At 40.5% G+C, this 18,341-nt stretch overlaps 1 protein-coding gene across 4 annotated transcripts in view; it reads right to left on the reverse strand.

Annotated features, from left to right (window-relative positions):
- The window catches only part of LOC147015516 (RNA-binding protein with multiple splicing 2-like), a 232,663-nt gene that overhangs the window by 98,579 nt on the left and 115,743 nt on the right, over positions 1–18,341 (reverse strand). For all 4 annotated transcript variants that reach the window (XM_085850295.1, XM_085850296.1, XM_085850298.1 and 1 more), the window contains exon 5: positions 17,488–17,632. In XM_085850295.1, the coding sequence (XP_085706421.1) occupies positions 17,488–17,632 (145 nt within the window). The remainder of the gene's footprint in view (positions 1–17,487; positions 17,633–18,341) is intronic.

Consider the following 18,341-nt stretch of genomic DNA (forward strand, 5'->3'; position numbering starts at 1 on the left):
TTAGACTGCTCGTGTCCCAAATTTGGTGCTTTCCTCACAAAATGCACAATTGTTATGCTAAGTTGCCCCACCAAAAGTAAACTAACCAAATATATGAAACATTAAGCATTTTATTATTTTTGTTAAAATAATAATCGCATCATTTCGCATATGTGGTAATCCATATAGTGGACAGAACCAAAAGCCAAGATGGAGGAGCCGGAAGAGTAGAACGCATCATAAGCTGAATTGAATAACATAGATGGATTTAATCCATACCAAAATATTTTTTAAAAAATATTAAGCATTTTATTCCTTTAAGAAATTGCAGAAACCAGAAAAAAGTGAAAATGAGGGTGAGGATTGCAGAAACTGGGACATTTAAGAAAGGGTGGGGTGAGGAAGGTGGAGAGAGAGAGGAGGTGAGAGAGAGAGGAAGTGGGAGAGATGAGGTGAGAGAGAGGAGGTGAGAAAGAGAGGTGGTGAGAGAGAGGAGGTGAGAAAGAGAGGTGGTGAGAGAGAGAGGAGGTGAGAGAGAGAGAAGGTGAGAGAGAGTGGAGGTGAGAGAGAGAGGAGTTGAGAGAGAGTGGAGGTGAGAGAGAGAGGAGGTGAGAGAGAGGAGAGGTGAGAGAGGTGAGAGAGAGGAGGTGAGAGAGAGGAGGTAGGAGGTGAGAGATGAGGTGAGAGAGAGGAGGTGGGAGAGAGAGGAGGTGGGAGAGAGAGAGAGGGGGAGAGGGAGGGGGAGAGAGAGGGGGGAGAGAGAGAGTAAGAGAAAGTAGGTGAGAGAGAGGTAGAAAGCGAGAGAGAGAGAGAGAGAGAGAGAGAGAGAGAGAGAGAGAGAGAGAGAGAGAGAGAGAGAGAGAGAGAGAGAGAGAGAGAGAGAGAGAGAGAGAGAGAGAGAGAGAGAGAGAGAGAGATGAGAGAGATGAGGGAGAGAGATGAGGTGAGAGAGAGAGAGAGGAGGTGTGAGAGAGAGGAGGTGAGAGAGGAGGTGAGAGAGAGGAAGTGAGATAGAGAGATGGTGAGAGAGAGAGGTGGTGAGAGAGAGAGGAGGTGAGAGAGAGAGGAGGTGAGAGAGAGAGAGGAGGTGTGAGAGAGAGGAGGTGTGAGAGAGAGAGGGGGAGAGAGAGGAGGTGAGAGAGAGAGAGGAAATGAGAGAGAGAGGAGAGAGAGGAGGTGAGAGAGAGAGGTGGTGAGAGAGAGAGGAGGTGAGAGAGAGGAGGTGAGAGAGAGGAGGTGAGAGAGAGAGGAGGTGAGAGAGAGGAGGTGAGAGAGAGAGGAGGTGAGAGAGAGAGGAGGTGAGAGAGAGAGGAGGTGAGAGAGAGAGGAGGTGAGAGAGAGGAGGTGAGAGAGAGAGGAGGTGAGAGAGAGAGGAGGTGAGAGAGAGGAGGTGAGAGAGAGAGGAGGTGAGAGAGAGAGGAGGTGAGAGAGAGGAGGTGAGAGAGAGAGAGAGGAGGTAGGAGGTGAGAGAGATGAGGTGAGAGAGAGGAAGTGGGAGAGAGAAGAGGTGGGAGAGAGAGGAGGTGGGAGAGAGAGGAGGTGAGAGAGAGGTGGTGAGTGAGAGAGGAGGTGAGAGAGAGAGGAGGTGAGAGAGAGAGGAGGTGAGAGAGAGAGGTGAGAGAGAGGAGGTGAGAGAGAGGAGGTGAGAGAGAGAGAGGAGGTGAGAGAGAGGAGGTGAGAGAGAGAGAGAGAGAGAGAGAGAGGAGGTGAGAGAGAGGAGGTGAGAGAGAGGAGGTGAGAGAGAGGAGGTGAGAGAGAGAGAGAGAGGTAGGAGGTGAGAGAGATGAGGTGAGAGAGAGGAAGTGGGAGAGAGAAGAGGTGGGAGAGAGAGGAGGTGGGAGAGAGAGGAGGTGGGAGAGAGAGAGAGGTGGGAGAGAGAGAGTGAGGGAGAGAGAGAGGGGGAGAGAGAGGGGGAGAAAGAGGAGGTGAGAGAGAGAGAGAGTACGAGAAAGTAGGTGAGAGAGAGAGAGAGGTGAGAGAGAGGGAGAGAGAGAGAGGTGAGAGAGAGAGAGAGAGAGAGAGAGGGAGAGAGAGAGAGGTGAGAGAGAGGGAGAGAGATGGTGAGAGAGAGAGAGAGAGAGAGAGAGTGAGAGAGAGGGAGAGAGAGAGAGGTGAGAGAGAGAGAGAGAGAGAGAGAGAGAGAGAGAGAGAGAGAGAGAGAGAGAGAGAGAGTAAGAGAGAGAGAGAGAGAGAGAGAGAGAGAGAGAGAGAGAGAGAGAGAGAGAGAGAGAGAGAGAGAGAGAGAGAGAGAGAGAGAGAGAGAGAGAGAGAGAGAGAGAGAGAGAGAGAGAGAGAGAGAGAGAGAGAGAGAGAGAGAGACAGAGACAGAGACAGAGACAGAGACAGAGACAGAGACAGAGAGAGAGACAGAGACAGAGACAGAGACAGAGACAGAGACAGAGAGAGAGAGAGAGAGAGAGAGAGAGAGAGAGAGAGAGAGAGAGAGAGAGAGAGAGAGAAACAGAGAGAGAGAGAGAAAAGTGGTGTGGGAACAGTGCTGCACTTTATTAGGAAGGGGGAGCGAGCGAGGTTGGGACAGAGAGAAAGAGGGGTGGGGGAGAAAAAAAGAGGGGTTCAAAGGGGAGAAAAAGAGAAGAGAAAATGGAGGGAGAAAAAAGAGAGAAAGCTGAGGGGAGGGGGCGAAGAGAATGTAATGTTATGTTATGCTTTATGACCACGCAAACGCGCACACGCACACACACGCGCGCACACACACACACACACACACACACACACACACACACACACACACACACACACACACACACACACACACACACACACACACACACACACACACACACACACACACACACACACACACACACACACACACACACACACACACACACACACCTATCGGCACTTCCATATTTCATCATAGATTCGTTCCTGGAAATCATTGTTTAAATTGTAAATTGAACTTCAAAATGCCATTGACTGTTAAATGTGCTGTATTAAAGGGAGAATATGCATTCTTGAGAGAAAGAAAAATGAAATGGAAAATTTTCAGAGTTAATGAATTAAAATATTATTACAATAAAATACTGCACATCGGGATCTGGTGGTTTTCTTTTTTCCTGTGCATCACAAGGCTGCAAGTAGCATCAATGACCGACGGTGTGGCAGTGCTGTTGATACAGTGCCCCTGTAGGTTAGAATAGTAATTTGGAGTTTGGTTGGAATGCCGGGGATAGCTCCCCTACTCTTCGCAAAGGACACCACAAAGGGATCTTTAATGTCCACCAACCAATTCCGACATCTGTGACGCCCAGTTTTAACGTCCATCTGAGGGACGGCACACACATTGATTAATCACCCTGCCTGTGAAACACAGGGATGACAGTTTATAACTGGGTTTTGATTCAAACCCAGGCCAGACATCTTCGAGCGAGTGTGCATACCTCACGGCCACCCTGCCGTGGAGTGGGGATGCATTGCTTTTTATCCACTGAAAACATTTTTCAATTCACACTTGAACCCCTAGTTCGATTTACTCATTCTAATCCTCTAATTTATTTTGCCTTCAAATCTCCGGGGATTTCCCCACGGTTGCTCACGGGGCGGGAGCTTTCACCTGTTTTAAAATTAATTTTGTTGCACTCAATGAAGTTATACTTTCGTTCCTTAATCTTTTCTTCACTCAATATAAAATTGTCAGAACAGTTGAAAAAGTTTAATGCTTTGGCAATTTCGCATGTTCTTGTGTAAATATAGAGAGGGTGTGAGCATTGCCTTTCTTATATAAATATGGTTGTATGCTTAGTTATAAGAATTACTAATTTCTTTACATTTTCAGATTTCACTCAAGATTTCGACACTTATTTAATCCATGAGAAATAATATTTTGATTATATACTCTATCTATGTGGTATTCATGGAATACTTACCATTCGCTGTCTTGAGAAGGACTTGGTGCAAGCACAGACGCCGAAAGGAAAGGGGGGATTGGGGCAGGTGGGGTCACCACCCTGGGGCCTGGACTTAATAGGGGCCCATAATTATTCCTTCAATATTTTGTTTCATATAATGATTGTTTGTGATAATAAATCACCGAAGGCAATTTTATTTTGTGTCTCCCTCCAGGCCACTCAGGGTCATTCCCCGGCATGCTGTTGCAATGGACAGTGACACCCTCCTTCATAAAATAAACTACTGAGACAATTTGCATAAGCACAATCGTGGTAATGACGTAAATGAACACAGGAGTGTTGGCCACACCCCATCTGCATGTAGGAATAAGTGAATAACACCCCAATTTCCCTGAAACTCGGCATGTGTTTCTGACAACAAAATACGGAAATCTCCGTATGAGTTGTTAAAAATATAATAATTGAAGGGGGGCCCACACTTAGTATTGTTCTTGAGCGCATTCTGACTCTCAGCAGCCCTGGGTCACTGGGTGTGAGCCAACTATTCTGGCGGCAAATTTGTAATTGCATCTATCTGCACTTCTGATCTAAACGTGTACAAATTATACTTTGAAAATTTTCAATGTGTGCTCAATGTGTGCGATATCAAATGGCCATATAACAGTGGTAAAGTTTCAATTTCCTCCGGTGAATGGTTTTCTATGCTCGTAACAAAACACAGGCACATACACAAACATTCATACATACATACGTACACACATACATACATACATACATATGTATACACATACTTACATACATACGTACACACATACTTACATACATACGTAGAAACATATGTACATACGTACACACATACATACATATGTACACACATACATACATACATACGTACACACATACTTACATACATACATACGTAGAAACATACTTACATACATACATACGTAGAAACATACTTACATACATACATACGTACACACATACATACATACGTACACACATACTTACATACATACGTAGACACATACATACATATGTACACACATACATACATACGTACACATACATACATACGTACACATACACATAATTACATACATACATACGTGCACACATACGTATACACATACTTACATACATACATACATACATCTGTACACACATACATGCATACATACATACATACAAGTATATGTACACACATACATACATACACACATACATATGTACACATACTTACATACACATGCATATGTATACACATACACACATACATATACACATACTTACATACATACATACATACGTACACATACACATACTTACATACATACACACACATACATACGTACACACATAATTACATACATACATGCACACATACATACACACATACTTACATACATACATATGTACACACATACTTACCTACATACATATGTACACACATACTTACATACATACGTACATATACACATACATACATACGTACATATACACATACATACATACATATGTACACACATACTTACATACATACATACGTAGACACATACATACATATACACATAATTACATACATACATATACACATAATTACATACATACATACACACGTATACACATACTTACATACATACATACATACATACACATGTATACACATACTTACATACATACATACATCTGTACACACATATATGCATACCTACACATACTTACATACATACATACATACAAATATATGTACACACATACATACATACACATACACACATACATACATACATACGCACATACACACATACTTACATACATACATACACACATACACATACATACGTACACATACACATATGTACATACATACATACATGCACACATACGTACACACATACTTACATACATACATACGTACACACATACATATGTGCACACATACATATGTACACACATACATACATACACATACTTACATACGTACACACATACATATGCACACATACTTACATACATACGTACACATACACACATACATAGGTACACACATACACACATACGTACACACATAATTACATACATATGTACACACATACATACATACGTACACGAGGGTGGTCCAAAATCATAAGGGAAAAATTAAAAATTTGAATATTCTTGGGGCATGTTGATTATTTTGTTCTACCTGACTAGAAAATACTCCTGGCCAAATTTGCCACAGTTCCAAAAATATTTAGGGGTCCATCAAGAGGAAGGAAGTTGCTACATCTGGTGGGAGAGAAGAAGACGTCATTGGGAGAGAGGGAGACGTCAGTTGAGCTTTCAGTTCGCTGTCAGTCGGTGTTAAAAGTACTCTTATTTTTCTTTTTTTTATCTAATTTTTTTCTTCTTCTTTTTGATTCCCAGAGTGAGTGAGTATGACGTGTTCTACACGGAAAAGCACGGAACTGTTCCTCTTGGATCAACCATTGGAGAAATTCACCGACCGCCAGTTGCCCACTGCCCACTGAGAACATTTTATGCTCTTTCCTCTCATTTTTCCTATTAGTATTGTGACATTATAATGAATCCGTTGCGAGACTTTGATGGACCCCTAAACCACCTCCATATCTGCTATTTTTTGTTTCTTCGCGTTTTTCAACGTCAGGAACGATTTGGCAAACATGCCCGCGAGAAATTCGAACTTTCATTTTTTTGGACCACCCTAATGTACACGCATACATATGTACGTACACACATACTTACATACATACGTACACACATACAGACATACATATATACACGCATACATACGTACGTACACACATACTTACATACACACATACATACACACATACATACATACATACACACATACGTACACACATACACACATACATACATACACACATACATACGTACATACATGCATACGTACACACATACATACATATGTACACATACACACATACATACATACACATACATATACATACATATGTACACGCATACATATGTACACACATACTTACATACACACATACATACATACATACGTACACATACACATACATACATATGTACACACATACATATACATACGTACACATACACATACATACATATGTACACGCATACATATCTACACACATACACACATACTTACATACATACGTACACACATACTTACCTACATGCATACATACGCACACATACACATACATATGTACACACATACTTATGTACACGCATACATATGTACACACATACTTACATACATACGTACACATACACATACATACATACACACATACTTATATACATACATACGTACACACATACTTACATACATGCATACATACATACGCACACATACACATACATACACACATACATACATACACACATACGTACACACATATACACATACATACATGCATACGTACACACATACATACATATGTACACATACACACATACATACATACACATACATATACATACATATGTACACGCATACATATGTACACACATACTTACATACACACATACATACATACGTACACATACACATACATACATATGTACACGCATACATATCTACACACATACACACATACTTACATACATACGTACACACATACTTACATACATGCATACATACGCACACATACACATACATATGTACACACATACTTATGTACACGCATACATATGTACACACATACTTACATACACACATACATACATACGTACACATACACATACATACATACACACATACTTATATACATACATACGTACACACATACTTACATACATGCATACATACATACGCACACATACACATACATATGTACACACATACTTACATACATACACATACATACATACAGACATACGTACACACATACTTGCATACATACATACGTACACACATACTTACGCGACTGATTCCTTAGCCCCACTTTTTTCTTCGTGCACGTAGGCTAATTCGTCCTTGAGAGGAAATTGGGGTGTTATTCACTTATTCCTGGAAGATTCTCAAGCTTGGCAGAGATTCTTTTTGCATTACTTTGAAAGTATATTGTGTTTCCAAGGCAAGTTATTGTTAATAGGCCAAATCAAAACGGTTGCTAAGACCCCTGCGCGGTGAAGTTGGGCTGACCAAGGATAAGCCTTTCATGAAGGTAAGTCATTAATTATCTTCAAAAGGGTTGTTTAAATTTACCCAAACACCCAGTTTTATTCATGCACTCCCTTGGAGTTCTCTTAGTATGCATGCAAAGTTTTGGGCCACAAGGTTTCATGGTTTTAGAGTTATGGAGGAGACACACTGACTGACTGAATGACTGACTGACTGACTGAATGACTGAATGACTGAATGACACACACTGGCATTTATTGTTATAGATGTCATCTCACATCAAACTGGGATCTCAAACAATAAGTATTCCTTTATGAGAAGTAAAAATTTCAAATTGTTTGACAAACTCAATTTATCAGTGGAAAGATGACCCAGGAACCCAACCTGCTGCATTGTGGATTCCCAGTGTGGCACACAGTGCATCTGTGCAGCATGTGGTCTGTGACTTCATAGCTCTGGCAAATTTTCCACCGGGCAGTCAAAGCACATGGCTGGCATAATCAGTTAGCCCATACTAGGTCAAAGAGCCTTCATATGAATCTGTAAGGCTGTGTGGTTGACTTTCTCCATAGCTTGCCTTGTAAGGAAACAATCAACCATGGCCTTTCCGCTAAAGGGTGATGCAACCCTCCACAAATGGCCTGCCTTACAAGCTTAATCATGATTTTTTTTAGCTCTTCACGGGCCAGTTATTTGTGCCAGGTTTCAATGCATCTGTAAAAAAGAATCCCTGTAAGTTTCCAACTCTTATATGTGATGGCACTGTGCATTGCATGAGAACATATGGATTATGGTCAGATGTAACACATGTTAAAATAATTAATAATAATAAACTTACAAAAGGAGATCAAGCAAACTATAGATGTTTGACTATTTTGCACCTCAGTTGCATGTCAAAAAAATAAATACAACAAAGGTTGAATTTTTTTTGGTTCTTGCTTGCTGATCATGTCTTTAAACAGTTATAAACAGAACCTACTTCCGAAAGCTGAAAAATAAGGGCTTTGGCTGTGTTTCCTGCTGTAGTTTGTAAACTTTACAAGGCCAGAAAAGGCTGATAAAGTTTTGCTAAGAGGCAAAAGCAGCTCAAAGTAAATATTTAGAATAACTGTGTATTTCTTTCGGGGTTCTGGAAGATTTTCAAGCTTGGCAGAGATTCTTTTTTTGCATGAGTTTGAAAAAGTTTGAGCAATTAGTTGAAATATTACGCAAGGAGCTGACTTAGTACAACCGAGGTATCTAAAAAGAAAGATGCCACCAGTTGAATGGAGATAAAGCGAAAAGAATAAAATATCCAGATGTTGAGTCGGCAAGGACAGTTTGAAAATAACGATCCGAGTCTCTGACAGGTCGTCCAAAATTTTACCCGAAATGAATGCCTCCAATAATATAAAAGGTTGATCTGTAATAAATTTTCACCTCAGTTGCTCATCAAACAGCAAAACGCAAAGGTACAACAAAGTCACATAATGTGATCAACAAAACAAGGTAAATATTTAATATCACCAAAACAAAAATCCAGTCATTAACTGAAAGTTAAATCACGTTAACATATCCATTGCAGCAAGGCTAAGGGAAAAAATAGGAGAGCTTTGGCCTTATGGATGTTTAGGGGAAATATTTGTAAAGTACAATGAAAACAGTGAACGTTTTAAATGTTTCTTATTTGTGACATCTGGCCAAGTGAAACAATTTACTGAGCTATTCGTAATTAAAATAATGAAATGTTTCCTAAATAGCCATGCTGATAATCGTTTCAGCAGCTGTAGTTCAGAAATATCAATTACTATCAGTATGGTTCGAGTCTAACATTTTCTTTATAAAAAGTCTGAGTAGCATTGACCACAACACAGCTGGAATGAAACGCCATTTGATGTGTTCTTCATTTCAACTGTTTTAAATATATACTTTTTGCTTGGTCGTTTTTCTCCAGGAGGTGTGTAAACAAAAATTGCATCATATAGTGATCGTGTCTCGGAAGTGCCTTAGGGTGTTATGAAGCCCCTGTCCAGCTGGCCTATCCCCCTCTACCCCGTGGATCATTTAATGGTTGTGGGAGGATCGTGTTGGCAAATTGTCTGCATGGTTTTTCTGCGTGCAATGCAAGTTGATGGTGGTATCTCATTCTAAAAAGCAGAATCATCAGCAGGAATCTGTAATTTGTTCTTTTCAACAGATACCAAGAGATGTTTCAAGCCAGTTCTATCGGATGAAGCAGCCTGCTTCATGTCTCCTCCAAAAGGACAACGCACTCTTTTATGAAACACTGCATGAAAAACACCAGTTTGAGTTGAATCCTCCTCCAAAACAAGCTTTAAAAAAAAGGCATAAAATGTCATAGTCCCCGTTGTTTTAGTAATCTTGCTGAACGGAGTTAAAGGGCTATCCCATATTTATGTACAACTAAAATGGCCACCAGTTGACCAGTCGGCCATCTTTGATCAGATCGCAAAATAATGTGAGGTGCAAGTGTATGCTATCATGTACTGTGCTTCTGCTAAGTTTGAACACAAGCAGACCATGCATGTCCGAGAAATAGTTGGGGACACATTTAAGGAACAAAATGGTCACCAGTCGGCCATCTTGGATCTGATCTTGAAAAAAAAAAAAGACGTGCATATGTAAATCATCATTTTTTTTATCTGTGAACCAAGTTTGAACAAGATCGGCAAATGCATGTCCAAGAAACGTTTTCGAGATCATATCCAAGATGGCCGACTCGTGGCCATTTTGTTCCTTAAATGTCCCCAACCATTTCTCAGACATGCATGGTCCGATTTTGTTCAAACTTGCCACAAGCACAGTACATGATGGCATACAGGTGCTCCTCACCATATTTTGCGCTCTGATCAAAGATGGCCGTCTGGTAGACTGGCAGCCATTTTAGTTATACATATTTATGGACTAGCCTCCCTGTGTCGTAAGAGGCGACCAGGGTTGCGTCAGGAAGGGCATCCGGCGTAAAACATGTGCCAAATCACTATGCAGATCAGACGGATGATTCGCTGTGGTGACCCCTAACGGGAGCAGCCGAAAGAAGAAGAAGAAGAAGATATATATGGACTAGCCCTTTAATTCCTTGCAGCAAAATGACGAAAACAAAGGGGACTATGACATTGTCTTTTTTTACTTCTTTACAACTAAAATAGCCACCATTCGACCATCTTTGATCGCAATGTGAAACAAATTGATGTGTGTGTGTATATATATATATATATATATATATATATATATATATATATATATATATATATATATATATATATATATATATATATATATATATATATATATATATATACGCATATATACCATCATTTGTTGTCCTGATGCCAAGAATAAAATCAGTCCATACATGGCTGAGATATGGTTGCGGATGCACGCACACATGGACACAAAAATTGAGACCAAATTCATAAGCCCCCATTTAGGACTAAGTCCAGTGGGGGCTAATAAACTAAGCTAGACCAGACACCCGATGAGAAGAGTTCACTGCAATCAAAGTCAGACCTGCAGACACCCATTGAGGGGAGTACACCACAATCAGATTCTGACCAGACACCTCATGAGGAGAGTACACCACAATCAAAGTCAGACCTGCAGACACCCCTTGAGAGGAGTACACCACAATCAGATTCAGACCAGACACCTCATGAGGAGAGTGCACCACAATCAAAGCCAGACCAGACACCCCCTCTGAGAAGAGTACACTGCAATGAAAGCCAGACCAGACACCCCCTGAGGAGACGACACTACAATCAAAGTCAGACCTGCAGACACCCCTTAATGAGAGTAGACAACATTCAAAGTAAGACCATGCACACGGCTTGAGGAGAGCACATTACTGTACATTCAAAGTCAGACCAGACACTACAAGGAGACAGTACACTACTTACAATCTCTGCATGAACTTAACTCACACTAATAATTGAGCTACCTAAGAGGTATGGCCCATAGGGATCTCCAAGATGTCCTTGAGAAGCCACAATTGACTAACATTTACAATCCATAAAAACTTGGAACTTCTTGAACATAAGCCATGCATTTCTTATTATATATATATATATATATATATATATATATATATATATATATATATATATATATATATATATATATATATTCATACATGGTTCATATTTGGAGGCATATTAGACTGGAATGATTTTTCTGCTTTCAGAGAATTGAGACGGTTATATCTAATCTTTCATTGTCATATACTTATTACATTAACCTACTCATCATGTTCATGAAACTCACATCTTATTAACCTTAATATGCAGTTTCCCATTTAATCTATTACCAAGGACTATGTGACGATAGCGGTGACATCAACAGCCCACTCTTGCAAAAATACAATAGGATAGATTTTCGAAGTAAGAGTTTGTTTTGTCCTCTCCGTCTCTGTTTTGTCCTCTGCTCTCTGATGGAACCGGCCGACAAAGACTGTTTTAGTCGTATAAATGTTTCACCAACTGAAAATAAAGCAAAGGAGAAGAGAGTTGGGAAGGAAACATGTTACCAACAGAGTATGTGGGCACATAAATCAAAGCAACTTTGTGCCGCATGCTGTTTTGACACTGGTCCATTGGGCTCAAAATGTCTTTTCCTGTCTGAGTTTTCTTGTGTTTCCTTCTATTGTTAGGCTGAACATTAAGCTTCGGCTAAACTCGCCTCTAGTGTAACAATACCAAAACATGTGATCGTTTTTTTTCTGCTGCAGTTATGAATCTTGCATGACTGCATGTGATTCACATCCTTGAGAAACAGCACCAGTTATAGAAGTTCAAGTGCACGTGTCTGACCATGTAATATGGAAATTCTCACGTTCTTCAAACAATAACAGCAGTGTAACATTCAGGGTTGCATCTTGCTTGATGTTCTGTCCCCTTCATGCAAAGAGACATGACAGAAGTAAATGGACACCATGATTTTTAAAGAATTTAATTATTGAATATCTGAACTATATTTGATCCATTTTCATACATTTTCATACATACATAAGCATTTGGTAGACTTGCCATTTGCAGATTTCAATGCTTTTACTCTTTCAGACATTGAACTAATGAGTTCCGAAATTTTATCTTGTGGGATTTCTGTCCAGGCTTCACGCAAACTGGTTGGCAATTCTGCCCGTGATGTTGGTTTCCTGGACATTTTCCGCACAGCTCGATCCAATATGGCCCAGAGGTGTTCAATGGGATTCATGTCAGGAGACTGACTTTGCCATGGAAGTCGCTTGATCCCATTTCTGTCCTGCCATTCTTTGGTGTTTTTTGGACTGTGGTATGGAGCTCCATCTTCCATTAACAGAGTGTTTTTTTGACCATCTGACCAGTGGAGAAGACTGGGAGAAGTCCATCCTCAAGGATAGAAATACATATCGTGGAGTTGATGTCACCAACACACTCCACAAGCTCTGACCGACCAGCGCTCCAGATTGCTCCCCACACCATCACTGAAAAAGCCACCGTGTTTGACACTTGGCTGCAATCGGTTCAAAGAGAATTCTTGATTGCGAAGTCTCCAGACCCATACACGTCCACTGTCAGAAAATTGAGCAAATTGGGACTCATCTGAAAAAAATTACAGTTTGCCAAAACTCAAAGGGTCAGGTGGCCATCTCATCAGCCCCCTGCTTTCTCCTTTGAATGTTGGCTGGGCTAAGAAGAGGTTTTCTCCGAGTTGCTCCCCCATAGTTTTCTCCGAGCTGCTTTCTCCCTGGCCCTGGCTGACTCCACCTTCCAATTGGCCAACAATTCATCGCATTCCTCTTTGAAAATTGCAAAGGTCGTGTGCTTCCTGGGTTTGAGGCATAGTTAATTGTCGTACACGACCCAGGAACTCATTTCTACAAATAAATAGTTGAATATTAGTACAAATCGCTGAGTAAAACTTCCTTTATACAGATGAAACTAGAGGGGGAGCACTCGGTAGAGTGCAAAACCTCCGCTGCCAATACTGCTAGGTCACTCAAGTGAACCTGATATTCATTCAATTTGATGTCAACAGTGCTCACAGAGTTGTAGTTTGCAACTTTCGCTTTTACTTTTAACTTTTACATACTCAATTCATTCGTCATAACTAGATTCCTTGAGACAAAAATTGATTTTACGTGGGTATATCCACCTGAAGTTCCAAAATCAGCCGCAATTATAATTTTCGCATGTTTTTTGTTGGAAATCGCTTATAACATGTAGAAATGCAAAAAAAAAAATCGAAATTTTGTTGAAAATTTTTTTTTCTCTCTAACAATTTCTTTTTTTTTGGGGGGGGGGGGGTGGGGTTGGAAATCACTCAAAATATGTAGAAATGCAAAAAAAAACATTCAAATATTTTTTTTCAAAATGGCCGCCATAGCGGCCATATTGGACGTTGGACCAAGTCCAAAATCTAATGGCATGATCATTGGACCATACCTAACCCCCCCACCAAGTTTCGTCGAAATCCGTCGAGGAGTTTTTCCGTAATACTGTTCACAAACAAACAAACAAACAGAAAGGGGTGAAAACAGTAACCTCCAATCTTCAATGGCGGAGGTTAATGAATAAATTTAAGGTGTCAATTTACTTCTGTCATGTCTCTGTAGTTATGCTTTGGGATTCCGTATGGATCGTGTTGGTATGAATGTGCATTTCCTGGTTGATTAATTATGCCCAACTCAGGGTACCCGTGAATCGAGTTAAACTGAGGACAATAATACTCCATTTCTTCCCCACCCCCATGTAATCTGTAAATCAAACGTTTAAAACTCACATCCAGGAAATGAATGATCTGCAGTGATAAACAAGGCAGGTGTGTAAGTATACTGGCGTCGGACATGGGGAAGAATTTTGAAGCTTTTCTTTGACGACTTATTTTTATTGTGTTGTTTACTTTTTTAATAAACAAATTATGCTTCTGTTTTTAATAAATTTAACTTATAAATCCTGTTTAATAAGCAAATAATAGCTCCTCATCATCATTACGTTGGTGTTCATTTATCCTCACCCATAATTTGTGGCAGTACTCTAAGATGTCGGAATGTAGTTTCCTGCTATGTTTTTAGCAGAGCGTGTTTTCATTTGTTGTAAGTGATGTTTGCTTTCTCGTTTGGTTCATTTGGTTCAGTGACACTGAAGGCCACGGTTTTTGTTCTCATCACACCAAACTATGAAGTACTCCCTGCCTCACACCTTGCTCATCTTGGCGCCAAGGTCTTCACGATTATTGGAATCTCCCATGATGAAGCTGAGTCCGCATGGGCCTATCACTTTCACAATGCAGACAGGTCGGTGGTCTCTCTGTGTTCTACCACCTCCTTTATGGCCTTGTGCCCTCTGCTATTTCTGTGATTTACCCCCCCCCTCTCCCCCCAAAGGACTCAGGAAGGTGCACGTGGTCTACCAGAAACCCCTTTCCTCATTCCTGCCTCTTTTTCCCACACCCTCTTCAATCTCATTCTTCACTCTAGGTCTTCAAAACAGCTTTCACCACCATCTCAGATCCAAAACTATGATGTTTTCAACCTCCTTTAGCACTCCCCAAGCCTATCTTTCCAACTTTCCAGCTTTTCCTTCTTGAGAGTTTACTTCTGTATCGATGTTGTTCACAGCCTGCATCTTATCCTTGCTCTCATTCCTTATTTCTCCAAGTCTTCCTCTATTTTGTCCCTCATCCCAGCTGTTGATGCGTTTCCACCCTCTCTTTATACTATTCCTTTTTTCCTGTTATGTCCTGATCCATTCTGTTCTTGCTCCTCCATGAACCTTGACTTTGTAAACGAAAGCAAAAAAACCTCTCCTTCGGTGTTACTTCTTCTGCTCATTGATCCATCCGATCCCTTCCTATTTAATTCAGGTTGCACACATTCCTTCTGAGAGACGCTTCCAAACCTCCTCCAAGTGAAGGGGCTCAATGCTCACCTCTCCTTCTCTGTTCCTCTTTTCTCCCACTCATAGAACCTCAGTTTGTTCAATTCCACCCATCCCATAATCTTCTTTTTATATCCATTAACCTACACGCTTGTCATATATTTTGCAGGTAGCTTTGTTTCTTACCCTCTTCGCTCTCCTCTTCCTGTTTATCCATCCCCTTGTTGAATCCATGTGTTGTCCAAATACTTCACCATCAATGTGTTGCCTTACTATTTCTTCCATGAGCCTAGATCTTGTACACAAAAAAAATTGTTTAAAAATTCCCACGACATAATGAAAGGGAAGTTATAAATAAACTAAAGACAACTCGAAGGGCCCTCAGTAGAACACATACCTCCGCCCCGCAATGCCTGATCCACGAGAACATATCGGGCCAAATAAATTTTTGAAATATCGTGCTATATATCATTTTTGGCCATCTATCTCTCAATGGTGAAGAATCGCTTTAAAAATTAAATAATTCTCGTATCCAGATCCGGATTCTGATCTTCACAACAAGATCGAATCAGTTCTTCCTTCTCACACACCCAACCTGCACACCAAATTTCATCCGAATCCATCCACAACTTTTTGAGATATCGTGCTATATATAATTTTTGGCCCTATCTCTCAATGTTGAAGAATCACTTAATAGATTCTAGTAGTCGGATCCGGATCATCACCAAAATCTAATCAGTTTGTCCTTGTCACAAACCCAACACAAAATTTCATCCGGATCCGTCCACAACTTTTTGAGATATCCTGTACACAAACAGACAGAAAGGGGTGAAAACATAACCTCCTTCACCTTCGGTGGCGGAGGTAATTAGACTGTTTCTCTGTCTGGTTGTGTGATAAATAAAAATGTACTGCATCGTCAAACAGCAAACACGAATGCAGTCACCGAGGAAAAAAAGAAAGTTAGTGAAACTATTACACAATCAAAATTAAAAATAGGGAGCAAACCACAATAGTACAATGGAGATTAAAAAAGGTCATTCTGGATTCCCATTCATGGTATGGGGTACAATAGGTATTAAGTTTGTGATAATTAATAAGTACCTTTGCTAAAACAGTCGGGCAGGTGAATGACAGGATTAAAGATGCATGTGCCTTTTCATTTCTCCCACCATTGCATGTATGTTAAAACGGAACCAAGTTGGTGCTCTAGGAAGATAGAGCAACTCAAACTTCTCAATTAAATTCTCATATTCTGAGTGTGGCTCATTTTGGTAACAGCAATTTCTCATGGAAAGCCACCAGGCCAGAGTGAACTTACAACTGACGCAATGAGCCCCTCCCTTACTGCTATTGCAAAGAAAACATCAGATTCTCACTGTCCGAACACACATCTCATGCAATACCTGCTTCACGAATGACAACCAGCATAAACCAGCAAAGAAAATGCAAAAACAAGCACGCCAGTATTTAAGAGTTCTACTTAAAAATGGGCTTTAAGGAAGTGAAGACCTGACCCTTACTACACCACACGGTCACTATATTCACCAATCAACTTTAACAGCAAGCATAACTACACACTGCTTTCATGAATGTAAACCAGGGGTTAACCACAATACCAGAGCCGACAGATGCCTGCAGTAAGGCCACTCACAGGGTTCACGGGGAACAAAGTGCGGGTTTCCATGGGGTATGGAGGGGTTCGGCATGCCCAGCAGCTTGTTCTTGGCCATCTTGGTATTGGCTTTGGCAAACTCTAGCCGCAGGGTTTGTGGGAACTCTGGGTCAAACCGGATACCCTGGAGGATAGTGTGAAGTGACAGTAAATAGGGGGAGAGTCAGGATGGATTACAGAGAGTCAAGAGGAGAAACATTATCGAGGCAAACACAGACATTAGCAAACAGCCGAAATTTTGCACTTTGCTTAGATTGTAAAAACACAACATTAACTGTGTTTTTCCTCTCATCTCAGGCTGCCAAGTTATCTAACATCTATTATCATCTGCAGGACCTGACTGTAATTAGGAAATAATGACGAAGCGAGCTGTGAGATTTGTTAAAATACGGGTCATTTAAGTGCTTGTAATTCTTTGCTTATTTGCAATTAAGCTCTTGTAATGTTTCTCCAAGGATGCAACACAAACACAAGGTTTCTTAATCCCACTCATCCACCCAACATGATCACTTTTCTCATTAGCGCTGCTGACATGGGAAATGCTTGCTCAAAGAATTATAATGGTCTTGGTGATTGGTGGGAGCGTCTTTAACCGAAACAAAATTTTCAATGTCTGGAACATTTTTTTGAGCATCTGTAACATCGGTGAATCAGCAATATTTTCACTCAAAAAAAAGTGCCAATGCTACCAAACAGTCTAAATTACAATCGTGTACATGTTTGGTGGTGGCTGAAAGTATGCTGAACGAGTCATTACAGAGACTCAAAGTGTTAATGTGCATTTGAAAATTAACTTTGAAAATTCAATATAATGTACAGTATGTGGAAGCCAC

This window comes from Eptatretus burgeri, chromosome 12, assembly GCF_056783735.1.
Source record: "Eptatretus burgeri isolate ZD-2024b chromosome 12, Ebu_testis_v1, whole genome shotgun sequence".
NCBI classification, from domain to species: Eukaryota; Metazoa; Chordata; class Myxini; order Myxiniformes; family Myxinidae; genus Eptatretus; species Eptatretus burgeri.